Genomic DNA, 12,476 nt, shown 5'->3' with positions numbered 1-12,476 from the left:
CAATTATAATATCGGATGGTGTTCGTAATTTGAAACATAGATTCCATCGGATGAACGAGTTATTTTCGTGCATGCGTGTCATGTATACAGAATTATACCAGGGATATCGTGCCGCAGTACCAAGAAAGCTTGCTTGCGCAATTCAGCGGTACGAAAATGTTGGTGTGGTGTGGGTAGAAATATTTTATTTTGCTAGCGCGATACAGCGGTACCGATGCACAGCATGGTGCCCTATCTGCAGTGGTGTTCACTTGCGCAAGCAATTTGCTAGCGCTAGCAAAACTGCTAGCGCATTTAACCGCGATCGTGAAACGGCTGAGTTATTAGCGCTCAAAACCTATCATTGTTTCGTGACGGTCGCAAAATTTTAGATTTTCATTTTACACCCAGTGCCGTGGTACAGTACCGTACCTTCCCCTTAGACGTAGTTTACGTCAAAACAAAATTTTTTAGCTCACTAGCACCGCCTAGCGGTGGAATTTTGAATCTTAAATCTTATTATCGGTTAGTCCTTGGCGTCTGCTGCGTCAAGTTGCTTGTCAATGTGGTGCAATGGGAGGGAAGTGATGATTGCAATCGCTTTGTTGCTCTAGGACATAAGGGAGCAAATATTTAATCAAATTAGGTTGTATAAATGCAGTGCCAATCCCCACCATTAAACAATGTGCAAAAATGTAGGGCCATGCTAAATTTGAAAATTCAACCGTTCAATTGAGCCTATAAATTCCACATGCTGTCAAACCACCCAAATGTTCCCTCATATCAAACCGCAGAGCAATCTCACATTTGTAAGTCAACACTCCGAATTTTTCACCCCACGGTTCACATGACTCTTAAACAGAGTGAGTGACACAATAAAATTGTAAACCAAAAACTTTTTAATTTTTCCGCACTCGTAAAACGCTTCCTACCAATTTCACATCATATTTTCATCGGTTTTGTTTCTCCCCCAGTTTTTTCCTACCAACATCGTAGAACATGTGCTCTGCACGTACCGTTCTCTAAATACGCGATTTGATGGCTGTCAATTTCCCGCACCTCGCTGCTAGCGTACTCTGCGGCTCGGCCCAGTCTTCGGTTGTAGGTTGATCGTGATAACTTGATGGCTCCCTCTTGTTCGCTGTTTGCTTCCGTTCGGCAGTGGTTGGCAGCGTGCGAAAAACTTATTTTCATAAATACCCAATTTGTGTAATACTACGGTTTAATTACGTAATTATAGCCAACATGACTTTTCGCCGTCGTAACTTAAATTGAGCGCGTACAGGCTGATTGCTATGGGGTGTGGAATCATTAAACCGAGGCCTGGGGATGAGAGTTGCGTTATGAAGTTGGATGATTCGATGTCACACAATCCAATATCAAATGTTCGGGTAAGGTTGGGGAAAAATTACATTGCATTACTAAATTATGATTCGATTTTTTGAATCGTTCGGAACACATGCTTCCATTCGTGATACTTTATTTTTTCTAAAATATGCAGAAAGTTTCTAACTTCCCTTCATAGATACTTGAAGATGATTCCAGCAAGCAACAATCAACAAATTCTTCCCGTCGGCAGTTTCTCAAGATCGGTAGACAATGCCGAAAGGAATCAGACAGGAAATTTGTTCTCTTGTGCCGTGGCATGTGAGGAAACTTTTACCCTTACGTTCGGGTGGTGGTGGGCGACGGCAATGGCAGCATCGCTCGAAACCATTGGTCCGTATAGAAATAATTGATGAGTTTTCCTTCGGGCCAACGGCAAAAGTCAACCATATATTGCAGCCGCACCGACAATATATGTATCTGTTACGTGATTTGAATGAATTTTGCACGCCCGAATCGAGATAACCCGTCGTGATAAATGAACTTCCATCTGCTATCGGTCAACTTCAACTTCGTGTGCAGATTTCTTTGGCCTATGCCGATGGAACCACCGACTATCGACTTGGAAGCCTTTTCATTGCAGTGAGAAGTATTCGCAACTTGAGCTGTGTCCATTTTTCATCCCCAAAAGCCTATTTACATCTAATTTCACGCTGTGACTAGGCAATTTTGATCCGTGCTCGTCAACGTGCTTCATCAACTAGCAACTGTATTGATCTGGAAACATTGTTACGTTTCATTGAAAAAAAAAAATGATATCGCCAGTTCTCTAGAATGCATTGATAAAGAAAACTATAAAAGCATCATGGTCATTTACCTTGCTGATTTTGAAAAATAAACTTCGTAGGTATGGCGTTCACTTTCAAGTTTGTCCCCATTTCATGCATGATAAAACATACAAGAAGGACGTGGTGGTCCAGTGGCCAGCGCTTCTAATTCGTATGCAGAATGTCCTGGGTTCCAATCCTTTACCGTCTTTTTTCTGTTATTTTGAATCTTTTTATATACATATTTTCGCCTTCTTCTCTACATTTTCAACTCATGTGAAATGATATGGTCATAGCCATTGCTTATGGGTTGACAATGTCGTTTCCCTTTCTTCCAATTTCATAGCACATAGTCAATTTGTCATATCATGTTTCCAAGTCTTGCAACCAGCGAACTGTGCCGCATCATCTTCGGCATTATCAATACATATATAATCTATCACCTCACGCCTGGCATCCACGCACCAACGTGTAACCTCTGCCACACAACCATTTACCTAATACACTTCGACGTCCGCATGATTTCGTGCAGACTCAGTGGTATATACGATCTAATGTTTGCTGTGTAGTTGCCTTCGTAGAATTGCACTGCGGTCCATCTGCTTCGGGGGAAGAGGCTCACTAAACAGAAAACCTCAATTCAAGGAGTCTTTTTACCCGTACCGAGGGATAATTGTTCGAGGAGGTTCAAAATATGCTAGGAGGTTTAAGGCGCTCACAAGGCCAGGGGGTTTTAACTTTCTCTTAAAAACGGTATAGAAAGGCCAGGAGCTTATTATCCCTCAGTGTGCAGAGCAGTAATGCCAGTAAGTCGGACCCCGACCAGGCGGTCCGGAAAGCTGGAAAGAATGTAGGCCTGTTCGTAGGAAGCAAGGGGTTGCAACCATTTGAAGGTCCTCAGCCAGCATGGGTTAAGGGAAGCACGTCCCCTGGACCATAGTGGAAATCAGAAAGTCAGGGCAGGACCTAGTCAGAAGAAGAACAGAAAAATGTCAAAAACCTGGACGACATCATCGACGACATCGGCTACTGAAAACCCCGGCAGGTACACAGGTGGCCTTTATTACGGAGCCATACCACGTACCCATCGGAAATAGTCATTGGGTTTTGGATGGTTCCAAAATGACGGCAATATGGCCGACAGGAAAATTCTCCTGGACAGAGTTGGTGTCAGTATCTCACGAGGGCTTTGTGGTTAATGGGGTCTTTTTCTGTAATAGCTTTTAGGCGTATCCTCGGTGGTCAACATACCAGTTCACGCAGATGATGGACTGCAAGATGGCATAATTAACAGGGCAAAGATTGATGATAATATCAGGCGACTTCAATGCCAATGTTTCACGTACCAGCGCCAGCGGTGTAAGATTCTGCAATAGGCGCTGCTCGATATCAATTTGGCTTGTGTCGGTACAAAAAGTAACTTCAGTAGACTAACCTAAGTTGTTCAAGTACGAAAATACATGATGCCTACACTCAACGACCACCTGGGGTTTGCTACAGTCTACGACTACAATAACAGCCAGCTTCTGGCGGAAGATGATGAGACCAGGCCAATCCCTATAGTACGTAGAAGTCATCATACTTCAACGACGATGTACCTAGGAAGGCACTCCACCGTGAGCGAAACTTACTCGATCTGTGTCGAGTGTCCAGTTCATCATAGTAATGAGAGATCACGGGTTTACTAGTGAACTCAAACTATTGAGAACGCTGCCAAAATTGCGCTCAAAAACTGAGATATGGGCAAGCAAAAAGGCATGCAATCATTGTATGTGTCAGTGTGGTAATACGAACCAGTTGAGTGACGCTTACAGACTCGAGGTTGTAACCTGTCAACTAGGTTCCAATATGTAAATATTTTGTAGATAGTAAATGGAAATGAATTCGTGTTAATATAATTAAAGTCTAAAATAATATTGAATAAAAAAATAGAGCTTAAGAAAATGAATTGAAAAATTATTTGAATTAAATTTAGTCTATCCCTATCACCTTTCCTTCTCTTTTTCCTTGGTGTCAGATGCCCTTTACAACCCTATAAAAATTTGAATTTAAAAATCACAATCCACACGATCCAATACCCCCTGACACCAAACGACCATTCAATTCATACCAACCATACTCAGTATGAATGCAACGTCATCCCATCATGGATCCCGACGGACATCGACTGGAATAAAAACCCGATGCATGGATGGATCCCTCTCTTATTCGGTAACGAAATTCTTAAGTAATATCAGTTCATAGTAGACCACATAAGTATTTTCTTCATTTCATTTATTTAGTATTACATCAAATTCAAGATAAAACTGAATCAACAATATTTCTCCATAATACACGGTTCGTGGCTGCCGCTCTCCATCCTCGGTCGCGCCCGATGCTCGCCAAGTCACGCTCCACCTGGTCCGCCCATCGTGCTCTCTGCGCTCCTCGCCTTCTTGTGCCAACCGGATCAGTTGCAAACACCAGCTTTGCAGGGTTGCTGTCCGGCATTCTTGCAACATGCTCTGCCCACCGTATCCTTCCGGCTTTGACCATCTTCTGGATGCTGGGTTCGCCGTAAAGTGCAGCGAGCTCGTGGTTCATTCTTCTCCGCCACACACCGTTCTCCTGCACACCGCCGAAGATCGTCCTTAGCACGCGTCGCTCGAAAACTCCGAGTGCTTGAAGGTCCTCCTCGAGCATGGTCCATGTCTCGTGCCCGTAGAGGATCACCGGTCTTTTTAGCGTTTTGTACATGGTGCATTTGGTGTGTGGGTGAATCTTTTTCGACCGCAGTTTCTTCTGGAGCCCGTAGTAGGCCCGACTTCCGCTGATGATGCGCCTCCGAATTTCACGGCTCACGTTGTTGTCAGCCGTCAGTAAGGATCCGAGGTAGACGAATTCCTCCACCACCTCGAAAGTATCCCCGTCTATCGTAACATTACTACCCAGACGGATCCGGTCGTTTTCGGTTCCGCCTACCAGCATGTACTTTGTTTTTGAGGCATTCACCACCAGTCCGACCTTTGCTGCTTCACGTTTCAGGCGGGTGTACAGTTCTGCCACCGTTCCAAATATTCTAGCGATGATGTCCATGTCGTCCGCAAAGCACACAAATTGACCGGATTTTGTGACAATCGTTCCCCGGCTCGTCGCATCACACCTTCCAGAGCGATGTTGAAGAGTAGACATGAGAGTCCGTCACCTTGTCGCAGTCCCCGGCGAGGTTCGAATGAACTGGATAGTTCTCCCGAAACCCTTACGCAATTTAGCACACCGTCCTTCATAGCTTAAATCAGTCTAGTCAGCTTCCCAGGAAAGCCGTTTTCGTCCATGATTCTCCATAGCTCTGCGCGGTCGATACTGTCGCATGCCGCTTTGAAGTCGATGAACAGGTGATGCGTTGGGACCTGGTATTCACGGCATTTCTGGAGGATTTGCCGTACGGTAAAGATCTGGTCCGTTGTCGACCGGCCGTCGATGAAGCCGGCTTGATAACTTCCCACGAACTCGTTTGTTTTAGGTGACAGACGACGGAAGATGATCTGGGATAGCACTTTGTAGGCAGCATTCAAAATAGTGATCGTCCTGAAGTTCTCACATTCCAAATGGTCGCCTTTCTTGTGAATGGGGCAGATTACCTATTCCTTCCACTCCTCCGGTAGCTGTTCGGTTTCCCAGATCCTGACTATCAGCCGATGCAAACAGGTGGCCAACTTTTCTGGGCCCATCTTGATGAGTTCAGCTGCGATACCATCCTTACCAGCTGCTTTGTTGGTTTTGAGCTGGTGAATGGCATCCTTAACTTCCCTCAGCGTGGGAGTTGCTTCATTTCCGTCCTCCGCTGCACTGGCGCCGTCGTTTCCTCCGTTGCCGTGGGCTCCCGTGCCTACGTTCTCCTCGCCGTTCAGGTGCTGATCGAAGTGCTGCTTCCACCTTTCGATCACCTCATGTCCGTCCGTCAAGAGGCCTCCGTCTTTATCCCTGCATATTTCGGCTCGCGGCACGAAGCCGTTGCGGGATGCGTTGAGCTTCTGATAGAACTTCCGTGTTTCTTGGGAACGGCACAGCAGTTCCATTTTTTCACACTCCACTTCTTCCAGGCGGCGCTTTTTCTCCCGAAAGAGGCGGGTCTGCTGTTTCCGCTTCTGTTTATAACGTTCCACGTTCTGTCGAGTCCCTTGCTGCAGCATTACCGCCCTGGCTGCATTCTTCTCCTCCAAAACTGTTCTGCACTCTTCGTTGAACCATTCGTTCCGTCGATTCCGTTCCACGTACCCGATGGTGTTCTCGGCTGCGTCGTTGATGGCTGCTTTCACTGTACTCCAGCAGTCCTCTAGAGGGGCCTCATCGAGCTCGCCCTCGTCTGGCAACGCGGCCTCGAGATTCTGCGCGTATGCTGAGGCGACATCCGGTTGCTTCAGTCGCTCTAGGTTGTACCGTGGCGGTCGCCGGTATCGTACATTGTTGATGACGGAGAGTTTTGGGCGCAGTTTGACCATCACCAGATAGTGCTCGGAGTCGATGTTGGCGTCACGATAGGTCCTGACGTCGATAATATCGGAGAAGTGCCATCCGTCAATCAGAACGTGGTCGATTTGAGATTCCGGCTGCTGTGGTGATCTCCAGGTGTAATGATAAGGGAGGCTGTGTTGGAAAAAGGTGCTACGTATGGCCATATTTTTGGAGGCGGCGAAATCAATGAGTCGTAGGCCGTTTTCGTTCGTCTGCTGGTGGGCGCTGAACTTACCAATCGTCGGTCTGAATTCTTCCTCCTGGCCTACCTGAGCGTTCAAATCACCTATGATGATCTTGACGTCGTGGCTTGGGCAGCGATCGTACTCGCGTTCGAGCTGCGCGTAAAATGCGTCCTTGTCATCATCAGTACTTCCGGAGTGTGGACTGTGCATGTTTATTATGCTGAAGTTGAAGAATCGGCCCTTGATCCTCAACCTGCACATTCTTTCGTCGATCGGCCGCCAACCGATCACGCGCCTCTGGATATCACCCATCACGATGAAAGCTGTTCCCAGCTCGCGTGTGTTGCCGCAGCTCTGGTAGATGGTATGATTACCTCTAAACGTTCGCACCATGGATCCTGTCCAACACACCTCCTGCAGCGCTACGATGCCGAACCCGCGGTCCTTCAGTAGATCGGCGAGTAAGCGAGTGCTCCCAATGAAGTTGAGAGATCGGCAGTTCCACGTACCGAGTTTCCAATCGCAAGTCCTTTTTGTTCGCTGGGGTCGTTGCCGTTGGTCTCGGTTCGTATTATTCTGTTGCTGATTTTCCGTTACAATGGTTTTTTACAGCTGGCTCGTAGGGCCTGACACCAAACCCCCACCTTTCCGGAGGACCATAGTGCACAGTTGAGCTTAGAGTCCTTCCCTGGCACTAGGACGTAGATCAGCCGCCCCTTACATGGGAATCAGACACTGTTGTGAGCCGCTCCTCCTGGAGAACAGATGCTCAGGTTTGCCGAAGCATACCCCCTCCCCCTTCCCTGTCAGCCTACGACCAAAGTTCCCACCGGGGTTGGTTACCCGATCTTCCCTAAGGTTGCTCATAGTTTCCGGCCGGTACCGCGTGGAGGTAGGGATAGGAGTTGCTGGGCAGAGGCTAGTGGATCACAATGGGATCTGAATTGCGCAGCATACCCAGCCTTTACCGTGCCAAGTATCTTTTTAACAGTGACGAAATACGTCGGTGTGCCAGTGAGCTGTACCACGAAATTTAACGGCCTCGAAGTTTCCGTGCAAGTATATTACCGCACAACGTTACCGCCGGGAAGTGAAAAGTGCCCTGGACCACAACCAAGTGCCTAGTGTGGAAGAAGTGGAACGCCGTTTCATCGAACATCGCCCGCAGGGCGTCAGAGAAGATCCCATCCAGACTACCAGGAATCGCATAAGGTTGCACGCTGTACTTCATATAAAGTATTATTTTAAGTCACTTCATCTTTAATTTTCATCGCAAACGATGTTATGTATCTGATAAAATCATATAAGAGTACAAATTTACTTTTATCATGTATGACTTCATCGTAGTTAACGATATTAAAAGACACTACACCGTCTTCAGCCAGAGGCTGCACAGATTGAACATTAATAACACGAGACAACGGACAACAAACATAACACTCAGTGGCCCAATGGAGAATTTTCCGTTTGACGAAAAGTATTCCCCTACTGGAGCGAAAATCGAACCCGCACTCCGAGGCTTACGAAACGCCTAAACGACTGACGCCGCTAACCGCACGACCACGAAGCCCACATGTTGTATTGCGACGAACTTTGCTCATTCGCAAAAGCGTCCGAGCTAACTCGCAAAGTGTCAATTGAATTCGCATAATTGCGTACACTCATAGCACAATTATGGGTCACTCAAGGAACAATCATTTCATAATATGAATCGTTTTACATATAAAAATAATACTTTCATTATTTTTATTTTATATTCTCTTCATTAAAACCCTTTTTATTGTTTTATATAAAAATTTGCTTGTAAAATTCACTTTAAACGGTGAAAATTACTAAAATGTTGGTGAATAATGAAATCCACAATAATGGGTCAAAATTGGCTGTGTAACAATTATGGGTCAATTTGTTGCCTATTATGGGTCACTCAAGAGGAATCGGCTCAACAATAATGTTTTGTCTATTTTTTTCACTTAATAATCACTTATTCTCGATAGACCAACTATAGTAGAATCTAAAACTGGTCTCAAACCTCTTAACAAAGCGTGTTTTCACGATTTGGAATCAATTTTTCAAAATTGGGACAAAATCTTCAAAACAACCACCGATAAACGCCTAAAAGTATGCAATGCCCATGTACACAGAACTGTCAATATTATGCTGCACAAAAAGTGACCCATAATTGTGTGATTTTCGGTGTTCCTTGGCACAATAATGAGTCACTTAAATTTTGCCTGAGATAAGGTGTAATTAGCTGCAGTCACATGAATTTCTACATTTAGAACGTTAATTATACCTTTGTTCTGGTGACGATACCATTTTGCACTTGAAATTCACTGAAACTCGCTTTTACAAAGCTTACGAAAGTAGCCCACGCACTCTCCGATATTCACAATCGAAGCGTTACTTTGACAGATGGTTTTGCGCCGAACAAAATATATCGAAAATATGTATGTTTGGACGTATAAGCCCGTGTGCGATACGTTTAGTGACACAAAACAAATCAACTTATAAACGAAAAATGATAATGGCTAACAAAAGCTTGCAATTGATTAGCATTTATCTATTAAAGTGAAAAGTGACTAATAATTGTGTGTGACCCATAATTGTGCAATGACTGTACTGCTATGGTTATACGAATTCGCTTAGTGCTTTTCTTATTACGTCAGTTTATCTCGCATTAGTGTATAAACTGAATCGCATAAAAGTAAAAATAATCTCGTTAAAATGTGCGTACAAACTCGCATAAGCTAGAATCGTTAACGTTAGTTAAAGTATATTGCGATGTGATACGTGATAACAATGAGAGAGATGCTTTTGGAATGCCAAAAAGTCATCATTATGGTGATAAAACAAGTTACATAGTCATCATTTTAGTTTTGTTGACCTAATAATTAACAATGGGTTGTGCTAGCAAGAGAGGGATAGTGATAACTGTGCGAGAAATCACTCTTCGTTATTTTGTGCTCCAGCTAGCCTGCCGAACACGTACAACGCAGGGAGACGAAGTTAGAATTTCACACATTTAGAATGTCATGACAATTAGCAAGTGTGTTTCATAAGTAGTGTTTGGTGTTAAGTGTGAAATGTGGCTCGATAATCAAAAGGTTCGATACTGAGGTGACAAGAATTGTTTTTTTTTTTTTTGAATATTATAAAGTCGCATAAGATGCTATATTACGTTGCAATATTGTACACCGTGCATCGCATAAAATATCGCTTCAAGTCATATAGCGGTATTATTTTTCCGTCAATGCACGTATAGCGCCTCCACTTTTGTACTCATAAGGTACTTTTACTGCATCTTATGCGATGTAACTTTATCGCATAAAAGTACTTAAAACATGAAGATAAACTCCATTATACATACGTCCAATTTGGTTGGCAGTCCATTTACGTAACGTCTGGTAGAATTTCCAAAATGTCGAATGTTTGGTTCGCGTCCAGCCAAAAAGCAAAAAGCTTTACCTTTCTGCCAGTTACATCGGTAGCTTGCTCCCAGAGTACCATAGACTAAGTGCTCAAGAACTCACCAGATTAATTACAGCAACTATTGACGATATGCAAAACTTGTAAAGGTTTCGGGTGTCAACGATATTTTAATTTTGTTCAGAGGTGATAAATAGAAATGACTTTACTTTTGCATAATAATAGCTGCTTCTATGTGCTCCGTTACTTTGCAGCCAACAAATGCTCAAGTTCTGATGATTTTTTTCACCTCCTTTCCTCTTAAGATATAAAAAAGAAATCATCCCACTTTCCCAACCGATTATGCTGGAGGCCATGAAAAATCTGTAACCCCCTCCCCGGTAGCACCCGGGGCAGTCTGCCATCCAGCCAGCAAGTTGAATTCCTTTGATGGACCCGGGTGCAACAAGTCACATTAAATTGGATTTATTCAGCTCACATGCCCTACCACCTCCGCGCGCAAAAGACCGGCATAGGAAGGTGCGTGCGTAGTCTTATGTCCCTTGGCCCGGCGACGGCAGTAACAACAGCAGCCACTGGGGAGGAGTGTACCTCCTATTGAATTCATTTTAAATATTTAATAGCACTTTGCAGTCGGGGACCGGAATGTTCGACATATTGCAAGGAATTTGAGGGTGCAAATGATGGTGTACATGTGCTGCAAGAGAGGAGGACAATACTTCAGAGAGCATAAATCTAGACAAATTTTCGTTGCTGGGAGTCCTTGAATCGATTGAATTTATTAGGAAATCCGTCGCGGTATGATTGCGGTGAATTATGTGATGTCAGTCGTGTTCGTTTCGCGTACCTACAAGGTTCTGATTCACACTTGCCGGAATTGGGGCAATATCGGTTTCTGAAGGAGGCTAACCATGGTAACGAAAAAAACTCTTATTTTTTTTACACTGCACTGCTTGCATTTGTCGATTTGCATGTCGATCTAGTTCAACAGGAAAATATTGTTTGCAGGTAAATTAATTAGCAAATAATCAATTATATATTTATTTATTTAAATATCACAGCCAAAACGTTTCTAAATGATAGTTCGTCATGATTGGTAGTAATGATTTCAGCTGAGCACCTTTCCATATCACAAGCAATAACCACTATGAGAATTTTCGTATTTGAATGTTACTTAAATAACATTATTGCTTAAAAAACAATAACTTGCCTTGTTGAACATTTGTATCACATATGAACCTTCCAAATAACACTATCGTTCTTCCATACAATGCTTATCTGACATTATTTCGAATCCACATAAAACGCATTGAATCGCAAAACGAGAACACATTACAACACTTCAGCTGTCACTCCTAGTCCATTACGCAACACTTCGATGGTCTATTGCCTCCAACATAGTAACTTTTGATGTTCGTTCATACAAGATTTAAAAGCATTGTGCTACAGCAGCGAGCAGCAACAACGACGACAGGACGCACAATAAAACGGCATTACTTGGTAATCTTTTTATGGGACGATTATGAGGGAAGTAAAACGTGTCCTCTTTTCCATCCAACACCTCTCGCCTCCCCAAGCTCGCTGCTTTGCTGTTTGAATCGGATTCGGACTGGCATACGGCGTAGCGGTAGCAAAAAGTAAACGGTATCACCACCACCGGATTAGGTTTCCGAAAGCCAGTTGCCATTTGGTTTGAACCCTGAGCCTATTCAAGAGGGTATCGTTTGCACTTTTTATCCCGCACCGTTGAAGGTGAGATCCCCACGAAGACGAAGACGACGGCGGTGGTGGAAGTGGTGGAAGTGATGGTTTTCCTCCCAAGAGTATTGTCTGCGCGAGATGAATCGGGATACGATACCAAGGAAGAAAATGTGCACCGTGAGCAGAAAGTAGACGAATGGATCTCCTGAGGATTTCCCGGAGAAGAAAAATTGCAAATTTATGAAAAATCCAAACAATCACGGCGTCAATCGCGTGCCGCTTGATGGATTTATTGCGCATCGGAACCCGGTTAGAACCTGGAGATTTCAATTGATATATGCTTTCCCTGCTTTCCGATAAACGATTGCCAATACTTTAATAGACGACTCATAAACGTAACATATTTGTTGGCTGTGCCAGTCGTATTGCCGTTTTAAATCTGTATTAACGAGATATTTAGCCATAGGCTAGTTCATCTCGGGACCCACGCATTATTTGCCTTCTGAAAGAATTACTCACATTTTGTGAATTTGTCGGA

The 12,476-nt window shown here is 44.1% G+C and overlaps 2 protein-coding genes across 2 annotated transcripts in view; both read right to left on the bottom strand.

The window, feature by feature from the left end:
• The window catches only part of LOC134289397 (uncharacterized), a 34,160-nt gene extending 32,464 nt beyond the window's left edge, over window positions 1-1,696 (bottom strand). The window contains exon 1 of the mRNA XM_062855122.1: window positions 1,649-1,696. Within this exon, the coding sequence (XP_062711106.1) occupies window positions 1,649-1,696 (48 nt within the window). The remainder of the gene's footprint in view (window positions 1-1,648) is intronic.
• The window catches only part of LOC109397782 (zinc finger imprinted 3), a 142,615-nt gene that overhangs the window by 66,123 nt on the left and 64,016 nt on the right, over window positions 1-12,476 (bottom strand). The gene's annotated exons all lie outside the window — the stretch shown is intronic.

Source organism: Aedes albopictus, chromosome 3 (assembly GCF_035046485.1).
Source record: "Aedes albopictus strain Foshan chromosome 3, AalbF5, whole genome shotgun sequence".
Lineage (NCBI taxonomy): Eukaryota > Metazoa > Arthropoda > Insecta > Diptera > Culicidae > Aedes > Aedes albopictus.
Note: the sequence above shows the minus strand (reverse complement) of the source record. Positions and strands in the feature narration are given on the sequence as shown.